Below are 18619 nucleotides of genomic sequence, written 5' to 3'. Positions count from 1 at the left end.
GCCCTTCTCCCTTTATTGTTCCGTGAATTTGTCAGACATCTTTAAAAAAAAAAGGACAAAGCTCTATTTTCAAAGACTTCCTTGTAGCCTTTCCCTGGTGGTTTTTTTTTTTTTTCTTGTTCTAATTTAATCGAAGTTGCAGATAGCCTTTTCTCAGTATGCAAGTGGCTTTGCACATGAAGGGTGCTCAAGAAATTTTTTATTGAAGACGCCTTACACTTTCTATTCTCCTTGCTCTAGGACTGGATTCCAGGTCAATGAATAAGTTGCTTCAATTCAGAAAAGCAAAATTTTCAGACCAGAAAGTGCCAAGATGGATCTTAGGAAACAGTTTCGCTGCGGATAAAGAGCGGCGAGGTCGACGACTCATTTTCGGGTCCCATTACCTAGAGCCGGGGCCCTTTGCTCAGCTGAGCGTTTCCTGGAAAATTGGGCCAATGGGCGCGCTCTCCGTGCCATGGCCCCGCCCCTCGTGGCTGCCTCGGACTACGTTTCCCAGCATGCAATGTGGCGCTGGGAGGCCTGCTGGCGAAAAAGACTCCGTTACCCAGCGAGCCCGAGAACGGCGCAGGACCCTTGGACTTCACTTCCCGTCGGCCCGTGGGGAGGGCGCCGGAAGCCCGCCCCGCCCCTCATTGTGCGGCTCATACTAAACGGAAGGGGCCGGGAGAGGCCGCGTTCAGTCGGATCCCGGCAGCAGCTGCAGCGGCTCTCGTCTTTTCTGACTCTCCTTGCTATCTCCCTTTCGCTTCCGGAAACATGGTGAGCAGCAGGCCATGGCGACTGAGGGGTGGTGGCTGCGAGTCGGTCTGCGCGCGGGGGAGGGAAAGGGGGAGCGACGTCGGCACCCCCTCCCCCAGCGCCCCGGGCGGGATGAGGGTCTCGGACCGAGGGGCGGGCGGCGTTGGGACGCGCGTGCGCGCCCGCGGGCGCTGGGGAGGGCTGCCTCGGACGACGCTCGCGCGCCCCCTGGACTCCCTTCCCCTCCCCCACCGCGCTGGTGCGCTCGCGCGGACACCGACTGTGGGGGAGGGGTCCGTGGCGCGCGCGCGCCCGCCCCTCGCGGAGCAGCCGGGGACGCGCGCCGAGGCAAGTCGGTTCACGGGGGCGCGCGTTCGATAGGAGCATGCGGCATCGGAACTCGGCCCGGGGGGCGGCGAAGGAAAAGCGCGCGAGCGGTCTTGGCGCGCGCACCCCACCCAAGGGCTGTTCCTGTCTCCGCGTCACCCTCCCTCGACTGGCGGGTCTGTCTCGAGAGCAGGTGGCAAGGATGTCTGCACCCAGGAGGGGCGGGGGCGTTGGGCCAATGGAGATGCGAGGGCGTCGGGGTCCAGGCACTGGCGATTGGAATTAGGGGCTTGCACCGCGCGACACGGAGCCGCGGGTTTGCACCGCGGAGATCACCGTTCTGATCCGTAGCGAGGGAGCCCACAAAGCGATCAGGGTTGTGTGCTCCGTACATCCGGCAGAGGCTGGAACGGCGCAGTCGGCCGGCGCGTGCGCATACGCTCAGGCCCCTCCGCTGGGCCCGAAGCCCTGGACCAGCGGGGCCTTCGGCTCTCCCGGATGGGGCCTGAGGGTGGAGCCGAGTTTGGGGAAGTGACCCAGGCGGGCACCGCCCGGAAACCACCCCGCCCGCCCCATGTTCGGCCCCAGGGCTACGAGAACTGAAGGTTGTGTAACTTGCCCAAGGCTCCAGCCGGCAGCGGACGGGGCTGATACGCCGGTCGGTAAAAGCGATTCCTTGGGGTTGAGGCCCTGGGGGTGCTACTGCCTCCGGGCACAGCTTTCTCGCCCGGACGGGCCGGGCCCTGGCGAGCACTTTTCTCCGCCTACTCCGGAAGCGGCGGAGTCACGTGGCCGGCTTCTGCAGTTCCGGGAGTGGGGGGCACAGCTGATTTCACTGTGGGCGGTAGACCCTCTCTTGTTGAGGGTGTCCCCCAGGATGGCCCAAAATAGACGTTTAAGAAGCTTTCGGGGTCCGTGGGCACTTGGGTTTGGCCTGCTAACTTCTATCAGCGATCTTGGGGTCCTGCATTTTTCCGGGAGGACAGGGAGGTTATGGGGCAGGGCCTTAATTAGGGATTGTGATTTCTGCTTTGGTTGAAGAAGACCTCGGCAAGAAAGAGGATGGTTTGTGTAACAACTGCATTGAGTAGTTCTGAAAGACTTAGCGAGGGTTGTTGAACTCATTGGTGTCTCACCTACCATTGTGGTTCTGTTTGCAGAAGAGATGGCTATCTACGACTTGAGTACCTGGGTCCCCTTTCCCTATGTGTGAAGTTTTGAGTCAGCACTTTTATCCAGGAACTGAAATTGAGTACTTTAAGAAACGAGTCAGTAGCTTGTGGGTTCTTTTAATTCTGGGCTCACATCAAAGCCAAGGTTCTGGTCTTCACACGTCTGCAGTTTCTAGGCTGTAAGATGTTCGGTGGGGGAGGATGATGTTGAATTCGATGATTAGAGGTCTCTCCTGTGATTGCCATTCTGGGGTTGTGTCCTGTCTAGTTCTTGGACAGTGGCTTGGGTGGGAAAATGGTGACATTTATCTTGGGAAGGGGATTGATGAGCTCTTGGGGTTGAGGACCGTATTTGTTGGCATCTATGCAGATCTCCTAAGATTGCGAAGAAGGGACTTTACAGGGAGTCCCAGAAATCTTTCATTTGTAAAGTATATGTGGCTCATTCTCCAGGCCTCTGGTGTGGCAGTCTCCGATGGTGTCATCAAAGTGTTCAATGACATGAAGGTTCGTAAGTCCTCAACACCAGAGGAGGTGAAGAAGCGCAAGAAGGCGGTACTCTTCTGCCTGAGTGAGGACAAGAAGAACATCATCCTGGAGGAGGGCAAGGAGATCCTGGTGGGTGATGTGGGCCAGACTGTAGACGACCCCTACGCCACCTTTGTCAAGATGCTGCCAGACAAGGACTGCCGCTATGCCCTCTATGATGCCACCTACGAGACCAAGGAGAGCAAGAAGGAGGACCTGGTGTTTATCTTCTGGTGAGACCCTCATGCAGGCACTCCCTCCTGTCACCTGCCCCGGCCCTGCCCCACTCTTCCTTCTCAGTATTGAACCTCTGTGGCTCCTGGTTAACCCAGAGGTGTGTGTTTGGGGGGAGGGTGTTGGAACGAAACACTGGTCAGAGAGGAACTTGATAAAAGCTTGAAAGCTGAGGACCAGTTCAGGGGGTTCTTGAGGTCCTCTCCCACTTGAGGGCACTTGCTAGACTCCAAGAGGGAATTTTGTCGCATGTTCTCTGACTCTCTTTCCCTCCAGGGCACCTGAATGTGCACCCCTCAAGAGCAAAATGATTTATGCCAGCTCCAAGGACGCCATCAAGAAGAAGCTGACGGGTAAGGGCCGGCATTGGTGCCATGTGCCTCTTCGCTCAGGCTTTGGCTGCAGGTGGGGGGTGGATGGCATGGTACACAAGATACCTCCCCCCCTCTCCCCTGCCTGCTGGAACGTAACCTTGTCCCTACCATCTGTTCTGATTGGCTCCTTCCCAGCCCCGACTTCCCCTCCCCCAGTGCATCCTGCTCACAGATGCTCTCATTCTTCCTCACAGGGATCAAGCATGAATTACAAGCAAACTGCTACGAGGAGGTCAAGGACCGCTGCACCCTGGCCGAGAAACTGGGGGGCAGCGCCGTCATCTCCCTGGAGGGCAAGCCTTTGTGAGCCCCCTCCAGCCCCCTGCCTGGAGCATCTGGCAGCCCCAGACCTGCCCGTGGGGGTTGCAGGCTGCCCCCTTCCTGCCAGACCGGAGGGGCTGGGGGGATCCCAGCAGGGGGAGGGCCATCCCTTCGCCCCAGTTGCCAAACAGCCCCCTCACCCCCTGGACCTTCCTCCTCCCTCCATCCCTGACGGTTCTGGCGTTCCCAAACTGCTTTTGATCTTCTGATTCCTGTTGGGTTGAAGCAGACCAAGTTCCCCCCAGGCACCCCAGTTTGGGGGGGGCCTGTATTTTTTTTAACGATGCCCCAATTCCCCACCTGTTCCTCCCTTTTCCCATGCTGCCAACTTCTAACCGCAATAGTGACTCTGTGCTTGTCTGTTTAGTTCTGTGTATAAATGGAATGTTGTGGAGATGACCCCTCCTCGCGCCGCTGGTTCCCCTCCCTTTTGCCCCTGGTCTTCGCCACTCATGGAGGCGGGACCAGTAAGGGACCTTCAATTAAAAAAAAAAACAAACACACACACGACAATAAAAAGGCTCACTAACGGGATGTTTGTTTCAGGGTTGGGGCCCCAGGGACCTTGGGGCTGGGGGGAGGTGTGCTGAGATAATGAGCAGCATCTCTTTTCTATACCAGAGCTCCACCCACCCCCTCCTCACTTGGCCCCAGCAACTGGCAGAGCCCCCCTCTGACACTCCTAGGTGGTGCCGCAGCTGGTGCCAAACTGGCTGTTGAGGTGGCTGAGCCAGGGTGCACCCGCTGCCAGTCACAGGAGTCCCTTGAGCAGAAGGGGCTTCGCGCCTGAGCTCTTAAGCCCATAGCATTTCCACGGGTGGGTCCCTGGTCGCTGAGACCCGTTCCCTGACTCCCCGCTCAGTCCTGCCTAATGGAGGCTCTGAGCTTGCAAGTTACAAATTGCCTCTTGAGCTGTTGAGTCTGTCTGTGAGGTTTTCTTTGGTTTTTCTCTACCTTCTTTCATGGGTGGCTGATTCATCTGTGAGGGCTGGGTGCAGTGGCTGCTGTGAGTCAGAAGCCAAGTTAAGCCTTTGGCCTCCTGCAGATGTGACTGAAGTCCAGGGTGGGGCCAAGCCAGGTAGAGCCCAGGACTTCAGACCCAAGTGTCTTGGGTCCCACCTCCCTGTGTTTAATCAAGAGGGTGTTGGCTGTGGCCCTGAGCCTTCTGCCAATATTGCTGCTGGCTCTCCAACCTGTACTTTGGGTTTTCACCTGCCTAGGAGGTAAAAGTATCCTAGAAGTTGTACCCTAAGGGTGTGGATGCAGGATTATAGTTCCTCACTCCCAGTCACCTGAACTGGAGGGAAAAAAGCCTCTTGGTGTTAAAACTGGTCCCTTAGTTCCTTGGAGCTTGCCAGTATCCAAGAGGGAAGCAGGAAGGAGTAGTTACCTTTGAGGACACTGGGGGGTTACCCAGGGTCTGGTCTCCATGGTACCCTGGTGAATCTGGGCCCTGGAGCTGTGGGAAGTGAGGACAAACAGGCCTCCTTGTAGCAAGAACCAAGTTCTTTATTTGTGAACAGGATGGGGACAAATGAACTCTGGGGGTGGGGTGGGGGACAAGGTGTGGGGGCTGCCCCTTGGTCCCCAGGAGAGGAGGGAGGTCCAGGTCCCAGGCCTCCCCAAAGTTGGGGTTCTGCTTACCTGTGACCAAGGATGGTACTCATGCTGCCCTATCTTCCTTTCGTAGGACCTGACACCTTTGGGTGGGAGTAGGGCTTGGGCTTGCCCTTGCCCTGGGAGGGCATGGGGCCTGGCTAGTGGCTGCTGTGGGGGTGACATCTTGTTGGGGTGAGAAGGGGGGGGGCTCTTGCCACTAAAAGGCCCCAGAGCAGGCTCTGGCTGCTCTAAGGCTCCCCCTTGAGCGCGACAAGGGTGTTCCGGAGAAGGAGGGTGCTGGCCTGCATAGGAGAGAGGTCCTTGATGCCCCCCACCCCCCACCCCCTGCCACCCTGCTCCCTGCTTCAGGGTGCTCCTCTTCCCACACCTCCTGTCCCTTCCGTCCTTGCATTCTTATTCTCAGCAATGACGGCCACCATTTGTTGAGGGCTTACTGCTGATGGTGGTAAGGGAAGGGGTCCTGGTGCAAGAGGAAACCTGGCCCTGAACCTCAACTGGGGCTGCTCAAGGTCCACCTCCCCCTTGACACATACTTGCAAGCATTTGGTAAGAATCTAGAGGTCTGGGAGTGGATGGCAGAGGGACAGCAAGACGGCACGGAGGCTGCAGGGCTCACCTTGGCGTGTTTGAGCTCCAGCTCTGCCAACTCGATGAGGTTCTTGCGGAAGGAGGACACACGGCGGGACTTGAAATCCATGAGCTCTGGGGAGGAGGGGGGAGAAGTGGGGACCCTGGCAGGGAAGGCTGCCCAGCGGCAGGGGTTGCGGAGCCACGGGGTTTACCCTGCTTGGCCGAGTCAGAGAGGCGTTCGAAGCGTCGGCAGCACAGTTGCTGGTTGCTCTCCGCGGTCCGCACCTCCCGGTTCCTAGTACGTGCCTTGTCCAGTGCCTTGTTGGCGTTCTCGTAGTCGGCCAGCGCCCGCAGCCGCCGGTACAGCAGGTCCTGGGGTCAGCAGGGGCACGGGGTCACTGGTGCCCACGGCCTCGCCTGCTTGCCCTCCCCTGTTGCTCCTGCTGTTCTCCAGCCCCGAGGTTTGCTCCGGGGCCGCGTCTCACCTTGGCCGCCTGTGAGTCTCGCATGTAGTATCTCAGCATGTCTGACAGCTTGAGGTCCTCGTCAGAGGCCACTCGGCCTTCCAGCTTCTGAATCAGGAAGTTTGGAGGCTGGGGAGGGAGCTTACAGAGGGGCAGCTAAGGGCTGGGGTACTGCTGCTCATCTTAGTATCAGAGAGTCACTGGATAACCGCTCTAGGTCAAACCCTGATATTCAGGGGGGCAGGCCAAGGAAAACCACTAGAGAGTGGCATCTCATCTGGATCTTGGGAAGGCATTAGACAACAGCCAAAGGCGCTGCAGGTGTGCGAGCCTAGTATGTGTTCATGAGTTTAGTGGGGGCACTTGGACGGTGGTGGTTGGATCCTGAAAGGCCTAAAATGCAAGCTAAGAACTTCGGGCTTTGTATTTGGGGCAGTTTCTGGAAGCGGCGTGGTCACTGAAGGGCCTTGAGCAGGGAAGAGATGTGATCCAACACATTTTACAAAGACTGGCACGCTGCGGTGACTCTTGGAGAAGGGGAAGTGTGTGTCTGGGGCAGGATGTTGGCGATGCAGTGCAGCCTGCTAGAGGCACGTGGCGCATCCTTGTAAATGCCTTGGCAACCCTGGTGCCCACCCCCTCCCCTAACACCACACACACGCACTTGAGGCTGGATCCCTGTCCCCACTCCCCCTCAATAGGGTTTAACTAACGGTGAGTCCAGGGTACCGCTGGGTCCAAGTCATCACTGAACATTCCAAAATGACCCTGGAGCTTTCTCCATTTTCAGGACTCTTGTCCCCTGCAAAGGATCGTTGGGTGCCCTTCCAATACAGGAAGCAGTACTCACCCTTAGTCGTTCAAAGAGTTCTGCCAATTTGAGGAAGCTCCTAGGAGGCAGTGGGGAAGAGTTAGGGCAGAGATCTTGAGGGGGTGTTGCTTAAAGCCTCCCACCTTAAAGCCTCCCTTAGCACTCGCACCCCCCACCCCGCCCTTGGGGAAATCTCCCTCACTTCTCCCAAATCCCAGCAGGAAGGAACTTGTACACCTCCCACCTACAGCCCATAGTAGGTTTCCACAGTGACCCCTAGTGGGTAGACACAGTATTACAGGCATAGAGAGGGGGCAGGAGGGGTGAGAGGGAGTCCTCACGTCTTTAGCTGGTTGACCTCCTGTGTTCCCAGACTGCTCAGTGCAGCAGAGATAGGGATATAATCATCTGCCAGGCCTGTTGGGGAACAACCCTCCATCAGAGTCCCTCGGTCTGCACATCAAGCCCCACCCCTGGTGTTTGTGGTCATAGTGAGACCCGGGGCATTTCCTGCTCTCTTCTCTCCCTGCAGGGAGTAGGAATGCCGGGGAGAGGGGGCGGAGAACCCAGAATCCCTTGGGCCCTGCATACACTTGTGGGACTGCATGACACGGTCTGCCCGCAGGCAGGCATCCCGGATCCGGGTGTGGTACTCCAGCAGGAAGGTCCTCTCATGCTCAAAGAAGTCATCCACCTCCTAAGGGAGCCAGACAGGAGCCACTTATACTGAGTCAGCAGGAGCACGGCACCCATGGACATGCAAGGGGAGCACAATCTCCTTCTAGGCCATGCCCCCACCGGTGGTTTCCCTCCCACAGCCACCCTAGGCCTCAATCTTTGCTGTGGACTTGAGGCCCTGGGTGGAATCTGCAGAGGGCCCCCACGGGTCACCTTGAGCCCTGACATGCTGGTGATGAGGGCTTCATCTGCAGACTTCACAATATTCCTCAGAAATCCCCCAAGGAGCTCCTTCCTGTTCTTTCCTCGGACACTGAGCTGAAGCACACATGGGGAGAGTGTGATGTTGGGGAGGGCATTTGCACTTCCCACCCCAGGCACATGCCACTTGTGGAGCTGATGAGACAGAGGCTTGAGCCCACCTAGCATCGTGCCCCCTGCCCCCGAGGGTGACCCCAGTGCTCTGGCCCAGCTCACATCCTGGCCATATTCCAAAAAGACAAAGAAGTTGTGGTCTCGACGCAGGGTGGGGTGGGCCGCCAGGCGTTGCAGAAAGACCTCATGCATTGCAACTGTCTTCTTGAAGATTGCCAGGTACTCCCTGCAGAAAATGGCAGGAAGCTCAAGGCCCTGCGAGGCTCTGCTAGGTCTCCTGCCCCTCAGAAGCCCTGGGGTCAGAGGTCAGGGCCTCCATCCACAGGTGATGAAATCCTAGGACTCTCAGGAAGGGGGTGGGCCTGGGGCTCCATCATAGACAAGGAAAGGCCGTAACACTCACGCTTCCAGCTCCTGCTTCATTTTGGCAAACTCTTCCCGCGTGACGGAGCTATCCCCCTCACCCAACTTCTGCAGCTTTTCCCTCGAAGCCTCAAAGTCTGGCCTTGGAGGGGCTGGGGGGATCTGCTCAAAGGAGGGACAGAGCTGGGAGGTTCTCTCATTGCTGAGAAGGCCATCCCCAGCACGGGGAAGTGTGGCCCGGTCTTCTATCCCCATCCAAGCACCCAGGCCTGCCCCTCACAACCCCAGCCCGCCCTGCCCCTCCTCACAATGAGGCCGGCGTACTCCTCATTTTCCACGTAGGCATCATGGAGCCAGATGAACTCCTCGTGCTGCCGCACAACTGAGAATTCCGTTTGGGCGAAGTGAGGGAGGCAGCTCTGGAAGCCGAGAAGCCTGTCTGAGGTGTCTCTCCTCCCCTCCCAAACCCTGCACCCATCAAGCATCCTGGGCACCCACTTTTGGGCTTCCCCAATCCCACATCCCAGGTGAGGCCCAAGGTGGGCCCTGGTGGCTTAGCCGTCCATGATTTCACTCAGGATGATGGACGGGGGAGGGTTAGGACTTGGGGCCAGAGGCAAACGGCCAGCTGGAGACTAGGCGAGATGCTTGCTTTCTCAGAGGGGCAGGGGGCAGGGGCCAGGTTGAGGAACAGGGCCCGGAGTCTCTGTTGGCATCTGCCCACCACCCCCTGGGGCAAGCAAAGGCTGGGGGCAGCAGGCTCCTCAGGCAGGCATCCGAACTGCCCTCTTGCTCCCCTGGCAGCCTCACCTTGGTTTGAACAGTGAATTTCACCTTGTCCCGCTCACTCACTGCATCAGAGATCTCCACCTGTAAGGAGCTGTCTCCCTGCGGGTCCACTGATATGGAGGAGGGCTGCCGGGGAGGGGAGGTTTCGGACATGACTGACCACAGCCCCTTACCCGCATCCTCACCTCTGACTTCAGGTCCTCCTGCAAAGCCCACCTCAGCAGCACTGCTTCTCCAATGCCCTGGGGTCACCAGCTACCCCTAGAGGGATCCTGATAAGTCACTGCTCGGGGCTTTACAATTACCACAACGCTTTCCCACACTTCCAACCTCAGAAGCAGCCAGAATGCTCCCCATTTCATAGATACGGAAGCAGACCACCAGAGAGGTGAAATAACTTTTCTGAAATCACACAGCCGCAAAGTGGCAGGACCGGATGTGAACCCAGTTTCTCAATTCCAGACCCCCAAACCCTTTCTTAGCTACCAGCTTACCTCTTCCCCAGCTGGTTACTTCAGGTACCCTTTCATCAGGGCCTAAAGAGAGATAAGATGTTCTCGCCCCCTTTTGAGGGGTTCCTGAGACCATTCACCGCTTTTAGTCCCAAGAGGCATTGGCTTGTGGGCAAAGCGGGTGCATTTCTCTAAGGGAAAAGATCTGCGAGGCATGAAACTACGAGTTCATTCTTGCACTGAGCTTTTCAACACACATTTATTGAACACCTACTATGTCTACACCACTGTGCCAAGTGAAGGGGAAGAGGCCATTCTATCTTCAAGAATTGCTCGCCAGTATATATACATATATGTATGTGTGTGTGTGTGTGTGTATATATATATATATATACACACACATATATATACATGTGTGTATATATATATATATACACACATACATATATGTATATATATATACTGGCAAGCAATTCTTGTATGCTCACATATACACATATGTGTATATATATGTGTATATATATATATACACACATACATATATGTATATATATACACATATATGTATATATATATACACACACATACATATATATATGTATATATGTGTGTGTGTGTGTGTGTGTGTGTGTGTGTATGTATATATATAAACTGGCACCTTCCCACCTCTCGCATCCAGGGGTCTCACTCTCTCCTCTCATAGGCTTGGGCACATATTTGGCACATACTATGGACGACTGACTTTTACCACCCTAGATTATTTTGCCCTGGCCTTAAACTTCACATAAATGAAGTAGACACCATTGTTTCCACGTTCCTTCATGAGATCCATCTATGTTGTTGAGTGCAGTAGTAACTCTTTCACTGCTGTGTAGTATTCCATATGAAAATATCAGAGTTTACGTATCTATTCTCCTGTGAGTAAGGCTTCCATGAACAGTCTCGCGTATGTCTTTTGAGGAACCTAAGTACTCATTTCTGCTGGGTATGAGAATTGTTTGGTCACAGGGTATGTGTGTTTATTAAATGCTCTCACAGATACTGCCAGTTTTTCAAGGTGATTGTGCAAATTTATACTCCTGCCAGCACTGTTTGGAAGTTCCAGTCGCACAACACCCCTGCCAATACTTAGAGCTGTTAGTCCTTTTTATATTAGCTATACTGGTGGAGGTATGATAATCGTGCGTTGTGGTTTTAACCTGTATTTCCTGATGAGGAATGATGATGAACATCATTTTATGTACCTATTGGCCATTTGGACATCTTTTGTCAAGTGCCTATTCAAGTCTTTTGCTTCGTCCCTACCCTCTTCTTTTAAAAATCAGATTGTCGGGGCGCCTGGGTGGCTTGGTCGGTTAAGCGTCCGACTTCGGCTCAGGTCATGATCTCACGGTCCGTGAGTTCGAGCCCCGCGTCGGGCTCTGTGCTGACAGCTCAGAGCCTGGAGCCTGTTCCAGATTCTGTGTCTCCCTCTCTCTCTGTTCCTCCCCTGTTCATGCGCTGTCTCTCTCTGTCTCAAAAATGAATAAACGTTAAAAAAAAAATTTAAAAAAAATCAGATTGTCTTTTTTTAATTATTAATTTGTAGGAACTCTTTATATACTCTGGAGACAAGCCCTTTGTCAGTTATATGTGTTGTCAATATCTCCTATTCTTTGGTTTCCTTTTTACTCTCTTAATGGCTTATAATTCTACGAGCTCCAATATGTCAGTCTTTTCTTTTATGATTAAGGGTTTTTGTGTACCCTTGAAGAGACTTTTGCCTACCCCCAGGTCATAAAGATAAAGATATTCTCCTATTTTTTCTTCTCCTAGAAATTAATAGTTTTAGCTTTTAAATTTATGTCTATGATCCACTTTCAATTCATTTTGTATACAGTGTAAGGTATGGGTTGTGACTCATTTTTGCCATATAAATAGCCAGCCACTTTAGCACTATTTGTTTAAAAAAAGACTATTTTGGGGCGCCTGGGTGGCTCAGTCGGTTAAGCGTCCGACTTCGGCTCAGGTCATGATCTCACGGTCCGTGAGTTCGAGCCCCTCGTCAGGCTCTGTGCTGACAGCTCAGAGCCTGGAGCCTGTTTCAGATTCTGTGTCTCCCTCTCTCTCTGCCCCTCCCCTGTTCATGCTCTGTCTCTCTCTGTCTCAAAAATAAATAAACGTCAAAAAAATTTAAAAAAAATAAAAAAAGACTATTTTTTTAAGTTTATTTAAGTAATCTCTACACCCAACATGGGGCTTGGACTCATGACCTTGAGATCAAGAGCTGCATGCTCTTCTGATTGTGCCCGTTAGGCGGCCTAAAAAGACTATCTTTTGATTGATTTGCTTTGGTGCACATCTTGGTAGAAAATAAATGGACTTCATAAATGTTATCAGTTCTGTACTCTACATGTCTGTACTTCTGATATCATACTGCCTTGATGATTGTAATTGACAGACAAATTTGAAATCAAACAGAATTTACTTTGTTCATTTTCTAAATCATTTTGGCTATTATAGGTCTTTGCATTTATGTATAAATTGTAGAACCAGCTTTGTTAATTTCCACCCAAAAAACCTGCTGGGATTTTGATCGAGATTAAATTGAATCTATAGATCAATTTGGGAAGGATATACATTTTTGCAATGTTGATTCTTCCAATCCATCAACATGAAATAGACTTCCAATTATTTAGGTCTTCTTTAATTTTTCTCAGTAATGTTTTGGAGTGTTCTCTGTAAAGGTTTTGCACATCTTTGGTTAGATTCATTCCTAGGTATTTTATGATTTATTATTTTTTTACATTTTAAAATAGTTATTTGTTTTTGAGAGACAGTAACACAGAGCATGAGCAGGGGAGGGGCAGAGAGAAGGAGACACAGGATCTGAGACAGGTTCCAGGCTCTGAGCTGTCAGCACAGAGCCCAACGCGGGACTTGAACTCACGAACCGTGAGATCATGACCTGAGCCAAAGTTGGAGGCTTAACTGACTGATCCACCCAGGTGCCCCATGATTTTTTATTATTGTTGCTATTTTAAATGCGATTTTTAAAAATTTCATTTCCTAATTATTTGTTGCTAGTATGTAGAAAGACACAATTGATTTTTATATACTTTGTGTCCAAAAACCTTGCTAAATTTACATACTACTTTTAATAGCTTGTAGATTATTTTGGATTTCGTCCCTATACAAGCCTACGATATAAAATAATGATAGTTTTAGTTTTTCCTTTCCAACCTTTATACCTTTTCTTTCTTTTTCTTGCCTTATTGCACTTGCTAGAACCTCTAGTACAACGCAGAAGTGGTGACATGGTGAAAAAGGAAATCCTTGACTTGTTTCTGATCTCAGAGGGAATGCATTCAAAATGTAAGCCTGAAGACGTTTTCAGATACCCTATCAGATCAGTGAGACTCCCTTCTATGCCTAGTTTGGTAAGAGTGTTGATTTTTATCAATGTTTCCTCCCTTTATTGAGATATCATATGGGTTCTCCTGTTATTCTGTGTATGTGCTTAATTTCACTGATTAATTTTCAATTATTAAGCCACCCTGCATTCCTGGAATAAAGCCTTCATCATGAAGTATTATGTTTTTATATATTGCTTATTCAACTTGATAATATTTTGTGATTTTTCCATTTATGTTCACAAGAGATGTTAACCTATATTTTTCCTTTCTTTTAATGATTTCAACAGGTATTTTTGTGTGTGCGTGGTAAAATACACATAACACAAAAGATTCATTTCGACCATTTTTAAGCAGTTTATTGGTATTAAGTATATTCACAGTGTTGTGCAACCATCACTACCACCCGCCTCCTCTTGACAGGTTTTTGTAACAAGGTTATGTTATTCTTCTAAAATAAGTTGGAATTGTGCCTTCTATTTCTGCTTTTGGAATAATTTATATAAGAATGGTATTAGTTTTTCTTTAATGTTTCAAAAGAATTCACATGTGAAATGATATGAGCTTAGAGAGGTATTTTTGAACACTTTTAAGTGATAGATTTACTTCCTATAATAGACATAGGACTATTCAGATTTTAATGTTTATTATTTTTGAAGGAGAGAGAGAGAGAGAGAGAGAGAGAGAGAGAGAATGCAAGTGGAGGAAGGGCAGAGAGCAAGAAGGGACACAGAATCTGAAACAGGCTCCAGGCTCTGAGCTGTCAGCACAGAGCCCGACACAGGGCTCAAACTCAGGAATGAGTGAGATCATGACCTGAGCCAAAATCAGATGCTTAACTGACTAAGCCACCCAGGTACCCCAGGGACTATTCAGACTTTCTAATTTTGGTTTCAGGTTTGGTAAGTTGCACTTTTCAAGTAGTTTGTCCATTTTATTTAAATTCTCTCATTTGTTGGCATAAAGTTGTTCTTAAAAACTCTTAACTATCTTTTTAATGTCTGAAACATCTCTATCAATGTGCACTTTATCACTCTGGTTTTGGTAATTAATATTTTCTCTGTTCCTTCCTCTCAGTCTCCCTCTTGCTCTGTCTCTATTAGTCTTGCTACAAGTTTATCAATTTTTTTAGTTTATTTATTTATTTATTTAGACAGAGAGAGACGGGGGAGAGAGAGATTGTGGGATTCTATCTCACGTTTGAATCTCATGAACCATTAGATCATGACCTGAACCAAAATCAAGAGTCAAACGCTTAACCGACTGAGCCACCCAGGCACCCCAGAAGTTTATCATTAAAAAAAAAAAAAAAAGTTTAGGGGCGCGTGGGTGGCTCGGTCGGTTAAGCGTCCGACTTCGGCTCAGGTCATGATCTCACGGTCCGTGAGTTCGAGCCCCGCGTCGGGCTCTGTGCTGACAGCTCAGAGCCTGGAGCCTGTTTCAGATTCTGTGTCTCTCTCTCTCTCTCTGACCCTCCCCCGCTCATGCTCTGTCTCTCTCTCAAAAATAAATAAACGTTAAAAAAATTTAAAAAAAGTTTATTTATTTATTGTGTGTGTGAGAGAGAGAGCATGAGGAGGGAAGGCGCAGAGAGAGAGAGGGAAAGAGAGAGAATCCCAAGTAGGCTCTGCACTGTCAGTGTGGAGCCTGAGGTGGGGTTTGAACTCACAATCTATGAGATTGTGACTTGAGCCGTAACCAAGAATTGGACACTTAACCGACTGACCCACCCAGGCGCTCCTGGAAGTGTATCAATTTATATTAGTATTTTCAAAAAACTATTTTTGGCATTATTGAGTTTCTATATTTGTATATTTATCATCTGTTAGTTGATTTCTGCTCTTTATTATTTCCTTCCTTTTTCTTTCTTGGGGTTTCAATTGCCCTTCTCTCTCTAGTTTCTTGAGATTGAAATTTAGGTCATTGACTTTTCAACCTTTATTCTTTTCTAAAATATGCATTTGGCGGTATAAATTTCCCTCTGGATACTGCTTTAGCTATATCTCATGAGTTTTGATATATCATATTTTCAAGACAATTTCTTTAAAAAACTAATGTTAATTATAATTTCTTCTTTGACCTGTGAATTATTTAGAAGCATGATGCTTACTTTCCAAATATTTTGGAATCTTTTTGATTCTTTAATCCTACTGGGACAGAGATCTCATTCTGTATGATTTCAATGTTTCAAACCTTGTTGATACTTGCTTTACAGCCAAACATATAATGTATTTTGGTAAATGTTTCAAGTGCACTTGAGAAGAATTGTTTTCTGCAGTTGTTGGGTACAGAGCTCTACATAAACCAATTAGATCAAGTAGATTAATCATGGTATTTTAAAGCCTCAAATCCTTACATATTTTTTTTTGTTTTTTTGTTCTAACACTTGAGAGAGTTGTGTTAAACCTATAATTGTAATTGTGGGTCTATTTCTCCTCTTAATTCAATAATCTTTTACTTTGCATATTTTGAAATGATGTTATTAGTTGCATATAAATTTAGGACTGTTTTATCTTCCTGTTGACTTGACTCCTTAATCATTATAAAATGTCCCTCTTTATTTCTAGTAATACTTTTTGTCTTAGAATCTACTTTGTCTGAAATTAATATAGCCATAGCCATGCCAGCATTCTTTTGGTCAGCATTCTTTTTGTATCCTTATAAAGTATGTCTTTTTTAACTGAATATAGTTGTCTTTAAAAAGTCCAGTCTGGGGTGGCTGGGTAGCTCAGTTAGTTGAGCATCTGATTATTGATTTCAGCTCAGGTCATGATCACAGGGTCTTGGGATCGAGCCCCGCATTGGGCTCTGTAATGAACGTGGAGCCTGCTTGGGATTCTCTCTCTCTCTGTCTCTCTCTCTCTCTCTCTCTCTCCCGCTCCCCCACTCATGCTCGCTCTATAAATAAATAAATAAATAAATAAACAAACAAACAAATAAATAAATATTTTAAATGTTTGTTATTTTGAGACAGACAGAATGTGAGTAGGGGAAGGAAAGAGAGAAAGGGAAATACAGAATCCAAAGCAGGCTCCAGCCACAGGGCCAGATGAGGGGCTCAAACCCATGGACCATGAGATCATGACTTTGGCTGAAGTTGGCTGCTTAACTGACTGAGCCATCTAGGCACCCCAATAAATAAATAAACAAATGAATAAAAAAATATCCAATCTGAAAAAAATCCAATCTGAATTTTTTAATTTTAATGTTTATTTATTTTTGAAGGAGAGAGAGAGAGACAGAGCATGAGTGGGAAGGGGGAGCTGAGAGAGAGACAGAAGGGGGGAGGGGCAAGAGAGAGGGAGAGAGAGAATCCCAAGCAGGCTCTGCGCTGTCAGCATAGAGCCCAATGTGGGGCTTGATCCCACAATACTGAAATCATGACCTGAGCTGAAATCAAGTCAGGCGCTTAACCCACTGAGACATCCAGGTGCCTCTGATTTTTTTTTTAAAGTAACCTACGGCACCTGCGTGGCTCAGTCGCTCAAATTTCCACCTTGGGCTCAGGTCATGATCTCACAGTTCGTGGGCTCAAGCCCTGCATTGTGCTCTTTGCTGACAGCTCAGAGCCTGGAACCTGCTTCAGATCCTGTATCTCCCTCTCTCTCTCTGCCCCTCCCCTGCTCTCTCTCTCTCAAAAATAAATAAACATAAAGTAACCTTACACCCAAGGTAGGGTGCAAACTCACAACCCCGAGATCAAGAGTCACATGCTCTACCGATTAAGCCAGCCAGGCACCCCCTGAATATGTTTTTAATGGAGTGTTTGGTCTATTCATAATTATTGTAATTACTGATATAGGCTACTAACTTGCTATCTTGCCTTTTGGGTGGGTTTTTTTTTTTTTTTGGCTCATCTATTTTTTGTTCCTTTATCCTTTCTTTCTTGCCTTTTGTTCGATTAGTCAAGTATTTTTGCATTATTTCATTTTATCTTCTATTATATTTTTTTTAATTTTTTTTAACATTTATTTATTTTTGAGACAGAGAGAGAGGGAGACACAGAATTGGAAGCAGGCTCCAGGCTCTGAGCCATCAGCCCAGAGTCCGACGCGGGGCTCGAACTCATGGACCGTGAGATCGTGACCTGAGCTGAAGTCGGACGCTTAACCGACTGAGCCACCCAGGCGCCCCTCTTCTATTATATTTTTATTTACATCTTCATTTAGTATTCTTTTCGTCTCTGTTTAAAGGAGAATCTTAGAGAAGGCAATGCTTACTCTAGAGGCCATGATCTAATAGAGGACATTCAGAGAGTCTGGCACTTACAAAGTTTGAGGATGCACCCATCAGTTTGATAGCCCAGTACACATCCCATATAATAACAGTTATAACAACAACAATAACAATAGCTAACACTTATACTTGAGCTTCCTATATGCCAGGCACTGATCTAAGCGTCTTACACATATTCATTAATTTAACCATGAATACGAACATAGATAAACACTGAAACACATATTTTCTCCTCCATACTTTGTCTCTCTCAGGCCTTCTCACCTCTACGAACTCCACTTGAACCCCACTCCTCACCTTCTGGCTTCGACAACATCCCCAGGGCAGGCTCCTTTTGTGTCCAACTGCGATCCCCCCAACACACACAGTCTGGCTCAGTGGCACAATGGGCCCCTAAGTCTCCTGTATCCCCCCTGCTGCCTTAGTATCTCTGTTCTAACCTGTACTGTTTGGTAACTGCTTGAGGGAGAGGGGACTTCAAGGATGGACCACAGCTACTCCATCCTTGTCCTCCATGCACATACCTCCAACTCTCAAAAGTGTGCACCCCCGTGAGCCCAAGGATGCTCAACAACTGTTTGTTGAACGAAATCAGGAGGAAAGGGTGAAGAATTCATGATCCTATGTTATAGGAACACGAATACACAAGTGAAGCCATTAGTGTTGAACCAGATTCCTTCCTGGGCAAAGAAGTGTACTCCATTCCCCTCTCAATCCCTAACATCCCTCCTTCCTCTCCTTCCCCGGTAAGCCAGAACCTGGGGAGGGAGGAGAGGAGTGGCAGTGCCGGTCCCTTTCCACCTGGCAGGGCAAAGGTAAACCCTGCCTCCTTTGGCCCCACGCAGGTGCCACAGACGCGCCCCACCCCCTTGCTCAGGTCTCTCCTCTAGCTCACGCGTGCGCGCGAACACACGCACACACGCCCCACTCCCTGATTGGGCATCATTGGGTATCATGGAGTGAGGTGGAGGTTGGGAGGGGATTTGCATTTTCCTTTACCTTGTTCTCCTTCCCAGCCTCTTGACGCCCTTCCATCACCCTCCTTCGTGGCCGCAGCACACAACTATTCCGCGGCTGGCCACTGTCCGCGCGCTCCCGCAGCTTCGTCCCCGATAACTCGCCGGTTGCGCGGGACTCGATCAGCTGACGGAGACACGTTCCCCTCCCTGCCC

At 49.5% G+C, this 18619-nt stretch overlaps 2 protein-coding genes across 9 annotated transcripts; one reads left to right on the top strand and one right to left on the bottom strand.

Moving 5' to 3' along the window:
- The first annotated feature begins 670 nt into the window (after window positions 1-670).
- On the top strand, window positions 671-4231 carry CFL1 (cofilin 1). 2 transcript variants are annotated; one of them, XM_042958673.1, is made up of 4 exons: window positions 671-762; window positions 2694-3001; window positions 3279-3355; window positions 3571-4231. In XM_042958673.1, exons 1-4 carry the CDS (start codon window positions 760-762, stop codon window positions 3681-3683), a joined length of 501 nt encoding a protein of 166 aa, XP_042814607.1. In that variant the 5' UTR covers window positions 671-759; the 3' UTR covers window positions 3684-4231. The 2 variants fall into 2 exon arrangements, with proteins under 2 accessions (XP_042814607.1, XP_042814606.1); XM_042958672.1 differs by lacking the exon at window positions 671-762 and adding an exon at window positions 1628-1726.
- Window positions 4232-5131: 900 nt separating this feature from the next.
- On the bottom strand, window positions 5132-18602 carry SNX32 (sorting nexin 32). 7 transcript variants are annotated; one of them, XM_007091873.3, is made up of 13 exons: window positions 18447-18602; window positions 9389-9493; window positions 8887-8997; window positions 8619-8740; window positions 8318-8441; window positions 8054-8158; window positions 7754-7859; window positions 7504-7579; window positions 7202-7241; window positions 6373-6459; window positions 6100-6259; window positions 5934-6019; window positions 5132-5598 (listed from the first exon to the last, which is right to left on the bottom strand). In XM_007091873.3, the coding sequence occupies exons 1-13, from the start codon at window positions 18480-18482 to the stop codon at window positions 5545-5547; spliced, it is 1212 nt and encodes a 403-aa protein (XP_007091935.2). In that variant the 5' UTR covers window positions 18483-18602; the 3' UTR covers window positions 5132-5544. The 7 variants fall into 7 exon arrangements, with proteins under 7 accessions (XP_007091935.2, XP_042814604.1, XP_015397488.2 ...); XM_042958670.1 differs by lacking the exons at window positions 9389-9493; window positions 18447-18602 and having other exon boundaries at window positions 8054-8441; window positions 8887-9150; XM_015542002.2 differs by lacking the exons at window positions 9389-9493; window positions 18447-18602 and having other exon boundaries at window positions 5132-5397; window positions 8054-8441; window positions 8887-9150.
- Window positions 18603-18619: the final 17 nt, after the last annotated feature.

This window comes from Panthera tigris, chromosome D1 (genome assembly GCF_018350195.1).
Source record: "Panthera tigris isolate Pti1 chromosome D1, P.tigris_Pti1_mat1.1, whole genome shotgun sequence".
NCBI lineage: Eukaryota > Metazoa > Chordata > Mammalia > Carnivora > Felidae > Panthera > Panthera tigris.
This window is presented reverse-complemented; position numbering and strand designations above follow the sequence as displayed.

Excerpts from the sequence above, each read along its gene's own strand:
- CFL1 (XM_042958672.1), top strand. The coding sequence starts at position 1,643 with ATGTTCGGCCCCAGGGCTACGAGAACTGAAGGTTGTGTAACTTGCCCA. Across the intron at positions 3,002-3,278 it reads GACCTGGTGTTTATCTTCTG|GGCACCTGAATGTGCACCCC; the intron begins GTGAGACCCTCA and ends CTTTCCCTCCAG. Across the intron at positions 3,356-3,570 it reads CATCAAGAAGAAGCTGACGG|GGATCAAGCATGAATTACAA; the intron begins GTAAGGGCCGGC and ends TCTTCCTCACAG.
- SNX32 (XM_042958667.1), bottom strand. The coding sequence starts at position 9,063 with ATGCTTGATGGGTGCAGGGTTTGGGAGGGGAGGAGAGACACCTCAGAC. Across the intron at positions 7,580-7,753 it reads TGTCATGCAGTCCCACAAGT|GCCTGGCAGATGATTATATC; the intron begins GTATGCAGGGCC and ends GTTCCCCAACAG. Across the intron at positions 7,242-7,503 it reads GAGGTCAACCAGCTAAAGAC|GAGCTTCCTCAAATTGGCAG; the intron begins GTGAGGACTCCC and ends ACTGCCTCCTAG.